Here is a 21,304-nt window from a genome sequence, read left to right on the forward strand (position 1 = left end):
CCCACAAACTGGCAAAACACATAGCTTCTGTTTGTATGTTCGATATTGTTTATAACCCCCCCCCCCCGGCTGCTTCTCATTCATATTTGAACATTGTGTGTGTGCGTGTGTGTAAATATATATATATGGGGGTAAGTTTACTATCTCTTTCGTCTTGACATTGCATAATAGTTTTGAACAAGTTTCCTTATATTGCAAACAATGACCTCTGCTTCCAATCTTCCATGGAAAGATGCCTGGTTATGGAGGAGAGATTACCTTACTTGGAAATAGCTGAGGATTAGCAACAGGAAGGATATCCAGCCATAGAAAATTTGCCTTAATGAATTGCATCTGACTCCTGTAAGCATGGAAAAGTGGATGTTAAAGCAATGATGGTGGTATCTTCTCTCTTTGCTTTCTTAGCAATTTACCTTACATGCAAGACGACATTGCATATCTATTTGATCTTTTTCAACTCCTTTCTCCGCAGACCTCAACAGATATTTTGCTTTTCTGTTTCACTACAACTAATATGAAACTGCTTACACATATATTTCTGACAATTTGATGCCAGCAGAGGTATTATTAGCTCTCTGGATTCCTTCTCATTTTTAACTCTTGTTCTTGTCCTTTCTCTACATCAGCAGTTCAGCTCCTTTGATAACTAACCTTGTATCTAGTATACAATCAACGTTAGAAAGAGTTCATAGTTTTCTTGCTGTTGAACGTGCCTTTAAATGGCATTTCAAGGTCTGGTGCTCTGAGTATCTTTCAAAGATTCCATTGCATCTTATGGTTCCTTATTGCATCCTGTGTTTCCTCCGTGCTCTTACAGAATGCCCTCTTTCAAGTTCCCACCAGACAAACCTGCTTCCCAGATGATAAAAGGTTTTGTACTCTTAGTTTCTAATTCTTGTTAACCTCTAGACTTATGGACACTGTGAACCAGCAGACGAAGGACTATTAACCTTTTGATACCAGTGCACTTGAGAACATCCCTGGTTCTATGACACAGAGTTCTTGTTTAAACGTGATCTAATCAGAATTTCATATTGATTTAAGTTCCAAATACCAGCTTAATAATGATCTTTTTGTAAATTCTTCATTGTTTCCAGAAATCATTGAAACAAAGGCAGCATATTTCAGCAGAAATATAACAAAGGAACTAAATTCCTCTGTTTATGAGAAAGAAAGGAAAGAGTTTATGGATGTAGCATGGCTGGATGGCTAAGAAGTTTGCTTAGCAATCTCTAGATCTCTGGTTCAGTCTCATTGCACAACATATTTGACTTATATCTGTTATCCTAAATCTTGGGTCAACCCAAGCCTTGTGAGTAAAATTAAGTGAATCAAAAACTGTGGAAACCTGTTGGATCTACACTGTAATGCAATTCAAAGATTCAGCTCTGCCACACTGTGTTATTCTGATTGAAAATTACTTTTGGGGTACACATGTCTGTGGAATACTCAACCACTTGCATACTAATTCATTTAACATGTAGGTCAGTTAATCAATAAACTAAGCACTTACTGTCATATTATTTGTTTAGTGGTCAAATGGGTATATATATATATATATATATAAAAGTGTGTAGGTGTAAAAGTGAATTCATTGGCTGTTTTGGGATCATTTACTTCCAAATCCTCTGCAGATGGGGATTTTTGATGTTTTTAACAGGGAAAATAAAGCTGTCCAATTAAGACAGTCAGAGTGCACCTAAATGTCAGGAATAGGATCAGATTGTCTGGGGGAAAGTCTGCAAGACTAGCAACTCATTATTAAAATAAGTTCAATCATAAATGGTCAATCATTAGCCATTTATCAAACCAGTGCATGGGGGTAGTGTGTGTGTGTGATGACTTGTATATGCACTCTTAACAGCAGATTTGCTTGTGTATATATTAATTGGTGCTGTGTTTTGTCTCTCCTTTAATGACAAATGTGTGTTCATAACACACCTGATTCATTGGTGCAAGTGACTCTGGGACAGCCTGTCTCATCAGCCAGAGGCATCCAGGCTACTGAATCATCAACAGTTGATGCTCCTGCATTTGCTGATCTGTCAATTGATAATGAATACTCAATTTCACAGAATGTATAAGTACTGGGACTGGTGCTATGCAAAAAGCCCCCAGTACACTCTGTGAAGCGGTTGGCATTAGAAAGGGCATCCAGCCATAGGAACCATGCCAAAACAGACAATTGGAGTCTGGTGCAGCTCCTGTCATCATCCACCCCATGCCAGCATGGAAAATAAACATTAAATGATAATGAGCGTGTGTCAAACAGGTAATGTTCTAAGGTTATCTTTTCTTCACATTATTTCTAGTAAGAGTTTTTGTGCTCAATCTTTTAAATATGTTAAACATTAGTGAAGGCTAATTCAGTCCTTGCTGCCCTACTCAGGGGAAGTATGCGACCCTGAGATACCTTCGGATCATATAGAATAGTTTCTGATATTGCAATGACTTTAATCACCACTAAAGAAGAGCTTTACAATACCACTGAAGAACTTTTTGCAGTGTCTACTCGAGGCAGAGCCTCTCTGAGGCTTAATCACACCTGTGTATATGTCTGTTAAAAGCTAAGGTTACGTATTAGAGTGGCTTCAATTATTGAACTCTGTCATCATCATTGCCCGTCTTTTAGCATTCACTTTTCTATAGTGGAACTGGTGGCACAGGTATTCTGTGTGACATACAAATGAATCTCTTCAATCCTTAACAGCTTGTGAAACCCAACATCCTGAGATCAAACCTCAGCCTTGCCCTCATTCTAATCAGTGAGTTACTTTTGATTCGATTCAATTTTTGTTTTCTTCCTTATTTCATAATCCTTAAGAACTACCAGAGAATCCTGTCACATTTCAGATATTCCATGTACGTGTTATGCGAGAAAATATTATTATTATTGGGCTGTTTATATTAACTTAACACCTTCCTGTTATCCTGTTAGGGTCAATGAAATAAAGTACCAGTCAAGTACTGGAGCCAATTGTATCAACTAACCTCCTCCTACTATAAAATGGCAGCTAACCCAGATGGACAACTTTAATAGAAAAGCCTATTATTTCCATTGAGCTTGTGGCAAATATATTACCAGCTTTCTGCTACCAGAATTTCCCAGAAGTGTGGAAGATTTCACCATTGAAGTGGGTAATCCAATAACTATAATATTGGTTGTTGGACCCTCATATGTTAAAATCAACAGAAGTGTTCATTTTATGTGTGTGTGCGCGCGTGTGTATGGATGGATGGATAGACAGACAAATAGATACAAGGGACCTGAAGCAGAATAGAGAGGATATATTATTAATGAGGTTGTGAATGGCACACAAAACTGGTTGATTAATTAACCGAATGATTATTTGTGTGATTGATTAGATAATTGGTTAAATAGTTAACCAACTGACAAATAATAATTAAAAAAAAAATAAAGAAGTGAAATTAGAACCAATGCATGTTTGTGTTTATTGGCATAATGACCCTCCGTGAGATACCACAAAATGTTTCACACGAGTTCACATCAAGAATCTTGCAAAGAAAATAGAAGTATGTGTGTGTGTCTGAAACCGACAGGGACCTATTTACATTATATATATATATATATGTATAAGAGAGAGAGGTTCACCATTGTTTATTTCAGTTGTTCAGTCAATTAGTCTGTAAGTGGGTGAATGTCTCACAAATACATGTACTCAATCACTCTGTACTCACTTGAATACAAACATCTTAACCACCCAGGCATGTCTGCATCTGTGGTGTGTGTGTGTGTGTGCACACACATACTCTCTCTCTCTCTCTCTTTTACATATGTCTAAAGTCATATTTTAGCTTTGATTTATTTATTTCTTAGACAAACAATAAATCAGCTTTTCGCTAATCCTATTCATTCTTAGCATAAACTAAAAGATTACTTATTTGCTACATCAGTCTTCCTCACAATTATTATTATTATTATGGTGAGCTGGAAAAGAATGGTTAGCACGCTGGGCGAAATGCTTAATGGTATTTCGTCTGCCGTTATGTTCTGAGTTCAAATTCCGCCGAGGTTGACTTTGCCTTTCATCTTTTCGGGGTCGATTAAATAAGTATCATTTACGCACTGGGGTCGATATAACCGACTTAATCTGTTTGTCTGTCCTCTCTGTTTAGCTCCTTATGGGTAGTAAAGAAATAGGTATTTCGCCTGTTGCTATATTCTGAGTTCAAACTCTGCTGAGGTCGACTTTACCTTTCATCTTTTCGGGGTCGATGAAATAAGTACCAGTTGAACACTGGGGTCGATGTAATTGACTCATCCCCTCCCCCAAAATTACTGTCCTAGTGGCAAAATTTGAAACCATTATTATTATTATTATTTTCACCCATGTTGCAGGCATGGCTGTATGGTTAAAAAGTTTGCATTGCAACCGTGTGGTTTTGAGTTCAGTCCTACTGTTATAGCCGTGGGCCAACTCAAGCTTTATGAGTAACCTGCAAGACAGAAACTATGTAGAAGTCCATCATGTCGTGTGTGTGTGTGTTTGTGTTTGTGCCCTCCACTGTTTGGCAACCGGTGTTGATTTGTTTCAATCTCCATAACTTAAAGGTTTGGCAAAAGAGAATGATAAAATAAGTACCTTGGTAAATCTATTCAGCAAAAGCCCTTCAAATTGGTGCCCCAGCATGGCCACTATCCAATAACTAAAATAGGATAAAAGATAAACTAACAAGTACTCACACATAATTTGAGCCATTTCAGGTTTTTGGCCAGAATAAACTTTTGTCGTTCAGATTCTTTAAATTTCTTGCCGTCCGGTGTACAACAGGATTAATTAATCTTGATGGTCGAAACGATCTGTAAACTCTAATGACAGTTCTTTGATATTGTTTTTAAGTAGTAGCAGCATTATTAAGTTTCTCATTACTAACCCATCTGAATCTGCCCCTGGTTCTTTAAATGAAACTCCCTGTGATATAAAACCTTTCATCAAAATTCATGTTAATTTATGTTCTAAACTAAAGGAGGGAGCTGGCACAATTGTTGGCATGCCAGGCAAAATGCTTAGCGACATTTTATGTCTTTATGTTCTGAGTTCAAATTCTGCCAAGGTCAACTTTACCTTTCATCTTTTTGGGGATCAATAAAATAGGTACCAGTCAAGCATTGGGGGTCAGTGTAATCGACTTTACCCTTACCTTGAAGTTTCTGGCCTTGTGCTAACATATGAAACCAATTTATACTCCAAACACCAGATTAATAATGACAAACTTACTTTCAGAATTAACTGAAGCAAGATTTGAATTATCTCATCTACAGAAGGCCTCACACTTTCAATTATTCTCTTTTATTTCTGATTAATAACTTATTTATTTGTATATTTCTTTACATTCTTTCTATTTTTGCATTTTCTGAAATATCAGAAAATTTTCCTAGTCTGTTTGATGTGCACAAATATTTTTTGCTTTTAATACTTACTAAACAATATTGTATTCTGTTTTGTTCTGTGTCAAAGGCTTCCTTTTAGGTTAAAACAAAAAACAAACAAAAATTCCTGCAGCTTTTTAAAATAATATCCTGACAACTGCCATTAGCAAACTGTTTCTGTGAAGTGTTATTTATTGTTTAAACAAAACTATTGAAGGTTTTGGATTTACATCAATTTGTCAAAGATGGAATGCATCAAGAGACACAAAAAACCCCACCATTATCGGAAGATTCCATCAGTGGTCAATTACTTTCCAGAAATTGAGTAAATATTTCTGGGCGCAGTTCTTGTTCCAAAAGTACACTGATTGGTCTTTGATTATCATTATAGTAAGATCTTAATTAAAGTGGTGAGTTGGCAAAATCGTTAAAACATTGGAAGTAAAAAATGCTTTGCATTATTTGTTCCAACTATTTACATTCTGATTTCAAATCTTGCCCTGGTCTCCATTGCCTTTCAACTTTTCAGGGTTGATAAAAATTAGTACTAGTCAAAAACTGGGATCAGTGGTATCAACTACTTGCTCTTCCCTCAAAATTCTTGGCCTTGTGCCTAAATCAGAAACCATTAACTCATTTGATACTATATTTCTGTTGAAAGATGCTGTATTTTTTAAAATTGAATTTTAAAACAATGACGAATTTAGTAAAATAATTTTGTCATTATTAACCCTTTTGTTTGGAACATAAATTAATGTGAAATTTTGATGGAAGGTTTTAATTTAGATCCCTAAGTCTTTTGTGATATTTCTGTTGAAATACGTGGCCTTCATTTCGATTAGTTTTGAAAATAATGAAGAATTTAGCAAAAATAATTTTGTCATTATTGAACTGGTGTTTGAACATTGACATGAAATTTTGATGAAAGATTTTAATTTAGATTGCTGGATGTGTTTGTATCATTGAACAAGGAGCAGTCACAGGGAGTTAAGATCACAATGACACAAGTTTTCTCTAACTGAATGTTATATAACATCCTGTTAATTATGATCTATTTTGATAGATGTGAATTTGCTGGTTAGATTGTGTTCGTAACGTGCAGCAGGTGATGGTCTTTTCTTTTGATTGTCAAAGAATAATCCTTTACAGCCTTACTATTAACTTTGTTATCATTAATATTGTCAGTTTGTTTGCTATGTTGTACAGTCCCCAGAGAATTACTCCTCTTTAGCTATCTTACTTTTAGGCATATTCTCTGTTAACATTCAGCCCTAGCTGTTCTCCACCACTTCCCCCTGACACCTCTCTACTCTAATAATCACGACCACATATACCGTTTCTTATATTCCCTTACAACTCAACTCTGCACCACTTTGTCAATCACCTGATTCTTCTAGATCCCATGTCTTCCCCGCCCCCTTAATCAGTCAATCCCTTAGCTCTCCTATTTTAACCTTAGAGTTTTTGTTGTTTTTTGCCTATTTCACCACTTCAGCTAGTTCTTCTTCACTTCTATTCACTGGCACTTTTTTCTCTTTATACACAAAACAAAATTCTTTTACTGAAGCTGTTTAATCTTTCTACATTATAAAATACACTTTCAGTCCTACCCTGATTTTGCTTGAAGTGATTATCTCCCTTCCAAATAACTTGCCACCAGAGTGCATCCTGTGTCTGAATTAAAGTAATGACATGAAGAACACTTTTGCAAGGTTGAAGTGATTTGCATGTAGGAAATTTCTCTCTCTCTCTACTCTTTCAATTGCTGAAACAGAAGCAAAAAAAAAACAACCCACATTCCATGAATGTCTTCTAAACTGAAATTGTTTTTCATCTAGAAGAAATGTCTCGCTTTGTAAAACGTTTAACATAGTTTTAATTTATTTACCTTGGGTTGTATGTCATACTGATGATTTCTAATAAGAATGAAATGATGTGACAGAAGTTTTAAGATCTTTGTAATGAATAAGCCCCTTCCCCCCCAAAAAACAACTGAATATGTATTTTCTATGCATGTGTATATTCCTCCTTGTTCTTTGATTTGAAATTCTAACTTCTGTTCCTGCCAAAATTTATCTAGAAATGATTATCTCCTTTCTACTATAATATATGGGACCACATAATGGTGCTGGTTCCATATAAAATGCACCCAGTACACTCTACAAAGTGGTTGGCATTAGAAACAGTATCCAGCCTTAGCAACCAAGCCGAAACAGATGACTGGAGCCTAGTGCAGTTCTTTGACTTGCCAACTCCAGCCAAGCCACCCATGCCAGCATGGAAAATGGACATCAAATCATGATGTCTGTCTATGTCTCTATCTATATTTATATATATAATAATAAATATATAATATTTATAAAATAATATTATAAATAAATGTAAATAATCTCGTTAGTCCTCAACACTTTGATAACCCTAATAATCTTTACCCATTTTATTTAAATTACATTTTCCTCTTCTCAATCCGCTTCCAGTTTTCATCAATCAATATCTACAAATACAGGAATGCTTTATTTGTTCTCTGACAATATTCCTTGTTTTCTACTTTTTAACCCTTTTCCCCTCAATTCATTTTGAAAATAATGAGGAATTTAGTAAAATAACTATTAGTATTAAGCTGGTGTTTGGAGCAGAAACAAACAAGGAAAAACTTCGTTTCGATTAGTTTTGAAATGAGTGACCTCCGGTGGGTTGGTACCGAAAAACTAAGGCAATTATTAGTCTACCTGTTGCTTTGATGAAAACTATTTTTTTTTACCTTGGTAGCATTATAAATATATACTGCTGTTTCTTTAATCTAAATCTGACACAAATTAATGATATATATTCTCAAAGAATGCCATTACTATATCAGTCTCGAATTTTCTTTATGGAAGTCTTGTTTTATTCATGTTTTCTCATTTAATTCATATCATTATTATATATTATGTTTCATGCCATTTCATTTATATTTTGATAGAAATTATTGTCATTATACTGTTCATGTTCTGATTTCAAATCTCACTGAAGTTGACAACACCTTTCCTCTTTCGGGGTTGATAAAATGCAACACTAGTTGAGCACTGGGGTCAGTGTAATCAATTTCTTCCCTCCACTCAAAATTGCTGGTCTTGTGCTGAAATTTGAAACCATTTTCATTTAGGTGGTGAACTGACCCATTAGAACCCGTTGGAACTCATTAGAATGTCAGACAAAATGCTTAGCAATATTTCTTCCCACTCATTACATTCTGAGTTCAAATTCTGCCAACGCCAACTTAACCTTCATCCTTTTGTGGTTGATAAAAGAAAATACCAGTCAAGTAATGAGGTCAATGTAATTGACTAAGTCCCCCCCTCCAAAATTGCTGGCTTTGTGCTGCCAAAACTTTGAAACCATTATTATTATTTGCTCAAAAATATATACCAATTATCACTTTTAACAATGGTTTTCTATTTCCAGATTGCATCATATCCTGTGCTAAAGATGGCTATATTCAGCAAAAGTAGTATTTCAGAAATGATGTGAAAGCAGTCTCCTCATATTCTAACAAACAATTGTTATTAGTAGAGAAAGAACTCTGCTGCCATACAATCCAACCATTCTTTATACAGGTTTTAGAAATGTCAATTTAAACTCAACTCCTCTATCATGCTCCATTGTTACTCCCACTCAGGAAGACTCATCTAATTGTCTTTATATTCTTTGTAACAGAATTATTCTCTTCATTTAGAATTTTTAAAATTTTCTTCTTTTTTTTTTGTAAAGGAAACAAACCATTGTTGTCTTTTGGTTTGATTCCAATACAATTGCTTATCAAAATACGTAGATTTTTCTTCTTTACAAATCATATCCTACTCTCTGATTTATCTTTCCTGAGCCATTGCTCTCTCTCTCGATCACAGCTCTACTCTTATTCATCATTCACTACAGCTCCCTTCTTTCGCACCCTTATAAATTACTCCTCCCACACACACACTGTCCATCCTCTCTTTTGTACCTTCAGAATTTGCCCTGGCATCTAGACACCACCGTCTTTATATTATTCCCAACTACTCTCACCCACCCTTGTATGATGCAGAGTAGCCTTGTATTTCCTCTATAGCAAGAGCCCTGTGCTTGTCCTGTCATACTTTTAGCTTCTCAACATCTGGCATAAGGCCACCTCCCGTTCTCTCAAATTCACCATCCCCCCATTACTTGAGGGACTTTTCGCTTTCCATATCTTGTCATGCAAGTTACTCTGCATCCTAGCTACGACCAGCACGCAAAGAGCATCCAGCTATAGAAACCCAGGCTCATAGCCGACATTTGACTTTGATCAAACTGTCCAACTCATGCCAGCATGAAAAGTGGACATTAAATGCTAGTTGAGGCAACATTCTTAATATTATAACCTTTGTTAGGCTCCTTTTGCTTTGACCAAATTAAAATTATTATTATTCTGGCAGAATTGTTAGCTTGCCAAACAAAATGCCTGCTGAATCATAGAATCCCATACTAATAATATAAAAATGATAAAGTCTAAAGTTTTATCAGTTTTAATAATAATCCTGGTGTAAGATCAATTGTATTCCTCCTGGTTACTAAAATTATAGCTTTGTTCAACTAGAACTATTTCTAATGAAAATAAACAGCTATGGCTGTGTGGTTGCTTCCCAAGCACATGGTTTCTGGTTCAGTCCCACTGTGTAGCACCTCGAGCAAGTGTCTTCTATTATATTCCTGGGCTGAGCAAAGCCTTTGGAGTGGATTTGGCAGACAGAAACTGAAAGAAGCCTGTCATACATACATCATGTGTGTGTGTGTGTGTATGCGCGTCAGTTTCTTCTTGTTTTGAAATGGTGTGATTGTTGTAAATGAATGTTGTTGACTTTCAATCTTCTGTGAAAACTTGTGCAGCCATAGGGAACTATTACTTTTCTTGGAAACAGGTGAGGGTTGGAAGAGTATCCACCTGTTAAAAACTGTCTGGCACAAGCAAGCATGGAAATTTAGATGTTAAGTTAATGATGATGATATTTAAAAATGAAATACAAAAGAATTCTAGTAATTAATAGCAAACTAAATGACAACAAAGTTTTAGGTGTTTCTTTTGTAATCTAACAAACCATTTCTGAATTGTATTCCACAGGGATAATTCCATTTTTGGTTATTATTTTGTTTCAGAAACCACTCTTTGATATGCTGTATATCTAATCCCCAGGAGCTTATGTGTCTAATAGATGGGTTTTCATGTTTGATGTTCTAGGCTGAAAGGGATCCAGCTTAGTAGCTAAATTAGGTTCAATAATTTATATGCCTTATTTTATATTATTTAAATAATTCTCTAGCTTTTTTTAAAATAATGTTTAACTCCCTTGTGATAAGTTCATATTTTTCTTTGTTTATTGTATATGTACATGTGTATATATACATAGGTATATCTTTGTGTGTGTATGGTTTATATATATATATATATATATATATATATATATATTTACATACATACAAATATATGTTTATGTGTTTTGTGATGTCATCAAATGGTGTAAGGGTGGTTCTATAGACCACAACCTTCGAAAGGCAGGATCCTTCCAATGGACAGTTACTAGGATGTCTGAGGATATTGGTTGGAATGTAGAATGAAGACCGCATGCATGTGTGCTTGCTTCGTTTGTAGCATGCAATATTGAAAGCAATATTGTCTTTGCATGATTAGCTTACTCTGACATTATGAGAATTTAAGATTTTATGACATGTCACAAATTCTTAACCATATAAGTGCAAATATCTAGATTGCAAAGAGGGTTAAACCAGATTGTCTTTCTCTTTCTAACTATCTTCAGGTTTGGTTATTGGAAATCCTTCACATACACCAATCAGTAAAGCCACATTTATGTACGAGGGCATGCTGAGAAGTCCCTGGCTTTAGATAAAAGAAAATACAGGAGGGGCAGTTTATTAAGATTTTATGTAACATATTCCCCTCTCAGATTCACACAATTATTGCAACAGTCCTTCAGTTTCTTCTAAGCCTTGTAAAAAAAGTTGGAAGGTTGGGCTGTCAACCAGGCCTTTCATGATACCCTTAAAGCCAGGAACTTTTCAGCACCCTCTTGTGTGTGTGTATATATATATGTATAGAGAGAGAGGAGGATGAGAAAAAGAAAGATCTTGCACAACTTGCCACTGTTAAGGTAACTTGGGTTGTGGTGGGGCCTGACCTACCTCCCCTCCAACAGAGGCAGAGAATTTTGTGTTATAGTGCAGGGCACTTACAATAGCCCAGCATATGAACACCTAAACAACAGTGACACTTATACAAAAGTCACTGGAGTAACTGCAACCCTACTGAATGGCCTCATCAATAATATCTGCTGCTGGTGTAAACTTCCAGGATGGGTTAAGAGGAACTTCATTGTGCATAGCAGCAGAATACTTCCCCTCCTATTTCCTGATAGACTTAATCTCCAAATCAGACCTATAGCCCCTGCTTTAGAATGGCCCTTTTATGAAACCTCATGGGTCTTAGCAGTTCAGATGAACTTCATCCAGTGGCTACAATGATTCAAATCCATTACCCTTAGATGTAACCGGCATGTCATCAGCCTGGACGTGGTCTCACTCTACACTTTAGTGCCTGCACTCCCCTTTGTTAACTTGACAACAGAAAGCATCACTTCTGATGCACCAGCTATTGTCACCAACATGACCATTGACTTCATCAGCAATACATACAATGTTCCAGCCCAGGTGGTCCAGTCTGTTAGGTCTGCTGGCCATTATTTACTTGGAGCAGTTGAGGTACAGAGCACGCAGTACCTACTGCCCATACTGTTTTTTCACTAGGTCCATGGATGACATCCTCATACTCATCTTCTTGAGAGGAGTCCATCACAATACTGAAAGCCTTCAACAGTCTAAAGCAGCACATCATCAAGTTCACAATCGAACACCCTGACAACATGAATCGCTGTCTCTGCTTGGCTCTTGATTAAGCATTAGAGACAAGGAAAAAAAGTCAGCACGGTATTCTACCAGAAAGCAACAAGCCAAGACCTTTCCATTCACTTCAAGCCAGCTCTTCCCATCAGTGCCCAAACTGGCTGTGTATGGAGTGAGATCATCTGTATCCACTGCAGATGCAGTGACAACACTAGCCATGTTAGCCTGAACCCATCCAGTTCCCCTGGGAAGGAATTAGTGTGTACCCAGCATCTATTAACACTCTCCATAAATACAAGCCAAATGAAGCTGGAGGAATTTCTCTGGCACCTGTTTCCTGAGGATACCTCATTTAAATTTAACTGACCATTTATATTAATGGCTGGACTTTGGTCAGTCCCATTACAGACAATAAGTGGTTGGTCTTTATAATATATATTAATGTAATTAATTTATGGGTATGTTATTTGGATAAATATTAATTAGTACTATTTATGAAATCTTAAGTACTATTCTTTTCTAGACCAGTTGGCATATCCTGTTATAATAAAGTGCTTATTTTTTTATTATTTATACACCCTGTTACCCCTAAAGAAAGATTAACCCACCTGCTAATTTTCTAGTTTAGTCATTTACTCAATGGTCTGAAGCATTACACTGCAAAATGGTATGATTCAAATATATTAAGCCTTCTTTCTTCCTCTTGAGGCCCTTTTCTTTTCTTTCTATGTATTTTTCTTCACTCTGATGAAGCTCCATGTACCAGATCGGATGTGTTATAGAATATGATGAATATTATTCTCAGAATTTTCTTTGGCAGCGCTAAGGGACATTGGAAGCAGAAACGGCTGTTAGATGGGATAAAGTTTTGTATTAAAAAATTAATAATCAATGGTAGTCAATTTGTTGCTTAATTTATATATATATACACACACACACACACATATATATTGAGAAGAGGTAAGGTTAAGAAGATAGAAACATAAATTTGAGTGTTTTTATGGTGTGTTGATGAAGAAGAAAAAATAATTTGCATAATGTATTTCATTGTTGTATCAGTCTAACTGCATGGCACCTAGAGCGAGTCCTGACCACAACGTGGTGAGTGGATTTGGTAGAAGGAAAGTGAAAGAAGCCCATCACAGGTGTTTGTATATATAAGTAATGTGTGCGTGTTCTTGTCCTGACATCACACGAGAGTTCTAAATGAGTGTCACTCTCATACAAGCAATGTTTCATGAAAGCATGTCTGGCCAGAGGGGAAATATTTCCTTGGGGTTTGGCAACAGGAGGGACATCTGGCTATAGAAAATCTGCCTCATCGAATTCTTTGTCATCCATGCAAGCATGGAAAAGAGAACCTTAAGACAATGATGATGCTGACAAGGATGGTGTTGTTGCTGAGTAGAAGAGACAAGTCTTGAGTCTGCTAAAAAAAAAAGCTGATGGGAGAAATTATAGGAACATTTAGTTGAATTCTTTATTGGACGTCTTTTAAATTTAGAATTATTGGGAAATGTTCCAATTTAATTCTCAAGTTTTTCTTTGTAATTTCATATGATTTTTCTACAAAACATTCACAGGCCATACAGTAATGCATCTATTGTTGGTTTTTTTTTTCTTTCTTTTTTATCTTTCAATTTCACTACTTTTGATACCAACCTGCCTCAGATTGTCCATGCTTCCATGATAGAAAGATACCTTTTTCAATGAAATCTAAATTTAAACCTTCCATCAAAATTTCATATCAATTCATGTTCCAAACACAATTTTAATAATGGCAGATTTATTTTACTAAATTCTTCGTTAACTTCAAAATTAATTGAAACAATAGGACTATGGTTAAGATTAAAATCATTTATAAAATTTTGTGCTAATTTTTGTTCCAAACAGGTGTTTAATAATGACAGTTATTTTACTAAATTCTTGAAGATTAATTTCAACAAAGACGGTGTATTTCAACAGAAATATGGTAACAAAAAAGGTTGAATTACTCCTATTTTACTGTTTGAATTCCATGAATTATAGTTGCAGTATGTTACTGCTACATACTTGTAAATGAAAATAAAAGATTGTTACAATTGTACTAAATGTCCCCTCACATACTCCAAATTCTTTTAATTTTATGTATTGTTTTCTTCTTCTTTTGCTTCTTTCCAGATGGCCCATTTTGTTTCTGTTCCAATGCCAATAACAACACGTACTGGTGTATTCGTACAGTTAATGAGACTCACAACTTCCTCTACTGTGAATTCATCACTGGCTTTATCAGTTATTATAACATGCTGGAAGACCCATATCAGGTAAACCCATTAATTTTTCTTTTTTTTTGTTTCATGCCAGACTTGATTTGGTTATGAAATAAGAAATATCATCTCTGTATAAGAATAATTGCCAATATATTGGTTGGTTGCTATAGAGAGAGGTGGAAAGAGTTAAGATAAGAGGTGCAAAATGAGTGCACCTATTAGGCTTGGTGGCAGGCAGTGGGTTAATGAAGGCTGTGCACCCAGTGAGATTAAAATTCATTTAGATGGGAGGAGGAATAGAGGGAATAAATGACACGGTATTTTGGGGAAGGGCTATATAAATGAGAAATTTGTTTATTAAAGTTTTATTTTAAGGTAATAAATATATTTTTCTTTTGTTTATGTGTGCATAACAGAGACAAAGATACTGTTTATCAAAACAATGACTTTTAGATACAAAAATGAACATTATTAACCATCACTTATCACATTAATATCATTGTGCATGTGTATATGTCTGTATGTATATATATATATCATCATCATCATCATCGTTTAGCGTCTGCTTTCCATGCTAGCATGGGTTGGACGGTTCAACTGGGGTCTGGGAAGCCAGAAGGCTGCACCAGGCCCAGTTTGATCTGGCAATGTTTCTACGGCTGGATGCCCTTCCTAACGCCAACCACTCCATGAGTGTAGTGGGTGCTTTTTACGTGCCACCGGCACGAGGCCAGTCGGGGCGGCGCTGGCAACGGCCACGTTCGGATGGTTCTCTTACGTGCCACCGGCACTGGTAACTCAGCTACAATTTCCATTGATCGATTTCGATTCTGATTCTCACTTGCCTCAACAGGTCTTCACAAGTAGAGTTTTGTGTCCCAGGAAGGGAAGGTATGCATAAGTGGGCTGGCTACATCCCATGTAGAAGGCCCCGGGTTATGGTCTCACTTGTCCTGCCAGGTCTTCTCACGCACAGCATACTTCCAGAGGTCTCGGTCTCTAGTCATTTCCTCAGTGAGACCCAAAGTTCGAAGGTCGTGCTTCGTGCAATGGCCCAGTGGTTAGGGTATCAGACTTGAGGTCGTAGGATTGCAATAAACACTCACAACGCCCAGACAGGGTGTTGTGAGTGTTTATTGAGTAAAAACACTTAAAGCTCCATGAGGCTCAGGCAGGGAGTGGTGGTGAACCCTGCTGTACTCTTTCACCACAACTTTCTCTCACTCCTTCTTCCTGTTTCTGTTGTACCTCTATTTCAAAGGGGCCAGCCTTGTCACACTCTGAATGTCCTCCAGAATTACGTTAAGGGTACACATGCTCAGCCACTTGCATGTTAATTTCACAAGCAGGCTGTTCCATTGATTGGATTGACTGGAACCCTCACTGTTGTAACTAATGGAGTGCCATAGTATATTTATATATATATATGTATGTATATACACACACGCACACACATCAAAAGTGTATAGTGAGCCATAGGCTGATTTCCCAGATACTGTGGTGTATAAATTCCCCCACCACCAGTCCATTGTAGGATTACTCATTTTTGCAAAATCCTGACCACTAAACTATGTACCCCATATATATCTATATATATATATATACACACACACACACAAAGAGAAATGCCTTGTTTATGCACTGTGTTTAAAAAACAATGTCACCATGCATGTAGTGTCATAGTTTACAACCAACCTAAAACCATTTAGTTAGTTGTTCAACAGACCAAGGGTAGCAGTGCCTTAATTCTCTTACTCAGAAACAATTAAGGATTGGCAGCAGGAAGGGTATCCAGCTTCAGTGAGCCTTGTTCAACCTATGCTAGTGTGCGAAAAGCAGATTGAAAAACTAGGGTGGTGATGATAGCGATGACTATAATGACAACAAAGATGATGATGATGATGGCTATGACAACACAAATGATGGTTATGATGACAATGATGATAGGAACAACAACTATGATTAGATACAGATTTGAGTTCCTACAAAAATTCATGATTGAAAAAATTTTCATCCTCAACACAGCCAACATTATATTACAAGGACAGTTTTGTGTATTTGATAGAGTTTTGAAAACTTGTGTTACATATTCCATGTGGAAGCAATTTTTAATTCGGTTGATTTTGATTCCAGTTGAAGAACAGCATTCATGAAATAAATTATGGTGTGCTGCAACAGCTCCATGCCAATTTAGAAAAACTCAGAAAATGTAAAGGTGCTAAGGAATGCAGTTACGATTACCTCGATGAAAGTAAGTACAACTTAGTTATCACTGTAGTTTTGGTTTTTTGTTTTTTTACATTTTATTTTTGTTAAAAATGTTAAAAGAAAAGTTTCATTTTATATCTTCCATTGAATGGAAAATGAATTTTTCAGTTTTTAAACGACTTTTATGTATTCTGACACCAGAAAAATTCTGTAATGTCAATGAACTGCATCCAATAACAGAAACCCTGTCAAAGCAGATATTGGAACTCAACACAGTTCTCCAGCTCATCAAATTCTGTCAAAGCCATCTGCACCATGCTAGCATGGAAGATGAATGTTGATCCCTGTTCTATTATTATTTAAATTCCAGTGTATCACTTCCTATATTTAACTCCATCAAGTGTACATCTCCCGGCTGCAGGTTCAGTTTTTACTACTTACAACTCATAAGCAAAGTCAGTAAATATCAGTTCAGTTGGTTTTGAGTCTTTCAACATAGAATGTTGTGTCAAATTTAAAGCCATTTCCAACTACATGATTTCAGGTTCAGTCCCACTGCACACTACCTTGGGCAAATGTTTTCTATTATAGTCTCAGGTCAACCAAAGCCTTGTGAATGGATTTGGTAAACAGAAACTGAATTCTGCTGAGTGTGTAGTGTGTGTACTCTTGTCTTGGCTTTGCATGATAGTTGAAAACAAGTGTCATTCATTTCCAATATTCTGTGAAAACATTTCTGGCCATATGGAAATATTACCTTGCTTTGAAATAGGAGAGGGTTGGCAACAAGAAGGGCATCAGGTTGTCAAAAATCTGCCTCAGTGTGCATTTAAAAGTGAATGCTAAGATGATGATGATGATGATAATGTGTGTCTGCCTGTCTTGACACGACACATGTAAGTGATTGTCATAGAAGTAGTGTCTTATGTTTCCAGTCTTTCATGGAAAGATGTCTGGCCACAGGAGAATATTACCTTGCTTGACAACAGGTTAGGGTTGGTGACTGGAAGTGGATGTTAAAATGATGATGTCATGTGTGTAGACATGATGTGATGGCTGTCAACAAGTGACACCATCATACAAGCCATGTGTTTCCAGTCTTCCACAGAAACCTGTCTGGTCATGAAGAAATATAACCTTGTTCCAGAACAAGTGACGGTTCCTCATGTGACAGTAAAGACATCCAGCCATGGAAAGGCTGTATCAGGGAATTCTGCCCAACCCATGCAAGCATGGAAAAGTGAGCTTCAAACAGTGAAGATGGTGGAACAAACTGAATTGACAAATGAAATAGATGTTAATATATTTTAACTTCTCAAACCTTCCCTTAAATATGGATCTTTAATTACAAAGGAGTTTTTCTGGACTTGGAAAGATTAAAATGGATGATAGATAGTTTTCATTTCTAACATATATTTGTGTGTGTGTGTATGAGTATATATTAATCATCTATATATTTTTCATACTAACATATATTTCTATCTCTTTTTTCTTCATTTTTTCAGAATGGCAGAATATTTTACCTTATATTTGATAAACTCTATAAATATATTAATATTAATTTGAATATATATTTATTCAATAATTTATTTTAAAAATTGGTGAGGATTTATTTAAAACTATTTGTTAGTCTATTTAGATTGTTGTCTGTCTTTGTCATTGTTGACTCACGGTTATATCATGCTCACACGCTCTGGCAAAAATCTCCCACAAATCACTTGCTATGTTATTGGCACCAACAAAGCATTCAACTGCTTTTGGTACAGAGCCCCAACAGCATCACCTGCTTCTAGTTTTCTACTCCTCTTTCTATAGCTGATTGTGAAGTGAACTTCACAGCTATATGGTGTCAGGTTCAGTCCCACTACATGGATCCTTGGGCTTGCCAAGGCTTTGTGAGTGAATTTGGTAGATGGATAGTGGAAAAAAACCTGTTGTGTGCATGTGTGTGTGTATATATATATATACACACACACACACATAGGTAATTTATGTATCTCTATGTTTGTCTCCAGGTGTTGACATCATGTAACTATTGTAAATGAGTGTCACTGTCATTTGTTTCCAATCTTCTGTAAAAACACAATCGGCCTTGGGAGAATAGGATCTTATTTGGAAACAGATGAGGGTTGGTGAAATGTGTAGCATCTGGTCATAGAAAATATACCTCAATAAATTCTGTACAATCCATGCAAGTATGGAAAAGTGGATGTTAGAATGATGATGAGGATGATAGTCATGTTCAAACCTTGCTATGGCCACTAATTTTGTAACCCTGGACAAGGTTCAGTATTTTATTTTCTTCCAATCCAACAGCCTAACAATAACAGGTTCAACTTCAGATACGTGATTGATAGGGTTCTTTGAAACCCTCTATCAACTCAGGTCAATATAATTGTGTTGGTTGTTTCCCCACACACTTCCTTCTGTATACTAGTGACCATCACCATTCAATATCTGTTTTAGTATGGTTTCTACAACTGGATGCCTTTCCTAATGCCAACCACTTTACAGTGTGTACTGGGTACCTTCTACATGACTCCCAGCTCTAGCAAGGTCACCAAGTAATTAGCAAAGCGAGGCCCCTAACTCAGTGGGGAAGTGGTATTGAGGCAGGTGATTCTGTGTCAGTGGGAAGAATAAGAGAGGGACGACAGACACAGGGGTCTTGGAGTAGAGGAGATACATTGCTTCCTCAGCTGAAAGAGAGAAAATGGTTGTGACAATGTTACAGGATGATGAATGACACTTTAAGGTTAATTCTGTGGCCCCGTATTTCAGTACCGGTCACACATCATTATGGTACAGTTATGGCACACAAACATTTTGGAATGTATCTCCTCCCCACCACCACCACCACCACTTCCACCAAAAATGCCACCTGAGTTTTAAACACGTAACAGTTAGCATCTCTTCTACCACTCTATCTGCTATTTTGAACTGTAAAATTGTACACCTGCCTTGCTCATTTTTGCAATCCCATCTCCAGATCCCATACTGATCCTGCTGTTCTATCCTTGTTGAAAGATCTTTCTTCCCACCACCACCACCATGCCTCTATATTTACCCCCCCCATTTCAAAAATTAAACTGAACATTAGCTGTACAAACATGCTTATATATCTGAAAGCAGTTTGGGATGATCAGCAGAAATTATAGGGGATGCTTTTTGCTTTATTTAATAACAGAACAAAAGATACTGTGCACATTGGGAGTCATGCATAAACACTTAGTTCTGCTTCACAATCACATGAGGTGGGTTCAATTTCACTGTGCAGCAGCACCTTGACTAAATGTTTTCTACAATAGCCACAAATCAACCAAATAGTACATGAGGGGAAACTGAAAGAAGCTGAGTGTGTATGTGTAATATATACACACACACATTCATCAATCAGGAGTCTTCCCTGTGTCTTGGGGCCAACTTGCCTTGACATCCTAGTTCCTTCCCTGTTGTGCTGTATGTATATAACCAGCCAGGCTCTTATTTCCACTCCATTCCATTGATGTCTTTGCCCAATCTCTTACTCTTCTTCACACCTTCAGGATGGTCTTGGGCAATGACTCATGGTACATTTTATAGCCAAAATATGATCAGTTTGTGGACTTGATTCTCAATAATAAGTGTCTTTGAGCTTTAAGCTTTTCTAGCACTGCAGTATTTGTTATCCTGTCTTCCCAGCTTATCTTGCTTAATCTGTGAAAGATCCACTTCTCAAAACTTTCCTTTCATTTCCCATCAATATGTGCATTATCCAAGTTCCTGTCCAGTAGAGGAGAATTGGTATAATATAACAGTTTACTAGCCTCACTTTTAGATGCATGTTATCTTTCCAGGTGAAGATCCTTTTCATTCTTATAAATGTTGTTTTAGCCTTATTTATTCTTATTTCTTGATTTAGTATTTGTTCTAAATACTTGAAGTTTTTTCCACTTGTTCCGGCTTCTGCTCATCTACCTTTATATTTGCTTCTTTCTGTTCTGTCTTATTAATAACCTTTGTCATTTTTACATTCATATTTAGGATTTTCTTCTCACAAAGCTCTTTCACATCAACAGTTTCTCATAATTCTTCCTTGTTGCCTGCCAACACTGCTGTGTTATCAGCATGTCTAATATTGTTTATGTTCAAGCCATTGGCTGCGACTCCTACATACTCACACACACACACATATATATATATATATACACACACCGCTTGTGGTACCAGTGCCGGTGGCACACAAGAATCCATCCGAACGTGGCCGTAGTCAGTACCGCATCACTCGCCATCGTGCTGTGGGCACATAACAAACACCATCCGGTCGTGGCCGTTCGCCAGCCTCATCTAGCACCTGTGTCGGTGGCACATAAAAACACCTTCCGAAGACCCGGCAAGACTAGTCAGGCCATAAACCATGGCCCCTACCTGGGACGTAGTCAGTCCACCTGTGCATACCTTCCTCCTTGTGATACTTGTGAAGGCCTGTTGAGGCAAGTGAAGATCAAAATCAAAATCAAATCAAAACAAATCAAAATAGATGAACATCAATGGAATTTGTATCTTT

At 36.7% G+C, this 21,304-nt stretch overlaps 1 protein-coding gene across 5 annotated transcripts in view; it reads left to right on the forward strand.

The window, feature by feature from the left end:
- LOC115215537 (putative extracellular sulfatase Sulf-1 homolog) overlaps positions 1 to 21,304 on the forward strand; it is a 213,472-nt gene that overhangs the window by 184,368 nt on the left and 7,800 nt on the right. For all 5 annotated transcript variants that reach the window (XM_036505734.1, XM_029784718.2, XM_029784721.2 and 2 more), the window contains 2 exons: positions 14,462 to 14,604; positions 16,684 to 16,801. In XM_036505734.1, coding sequence (XP_036361627.1) covers positions 14,462 to 14,604; positions 16,684 to 16,801 — 261 coding nt within the window. The remainder of the gene's footprint in view (positions 1 to 14,461; positions 14,605 to 16,683; positions 16,802 to 21,304) is intronic.

The sequence above is a fragment of the Octopus sinensis genome, linkage group LG9 (assembly GCF_006345805.1).
Source record: "Octopus sinensis linkage group LG9, ASM634580v1, whole genome shotgun sequence".
In the NCBI taxonomy this organism is placed as follows: Eukaryota; Metazoa; Mollusca; class Cephalopoda; order Octopoda; family Octopodidae; genus Octopus; species Octopus sinensis.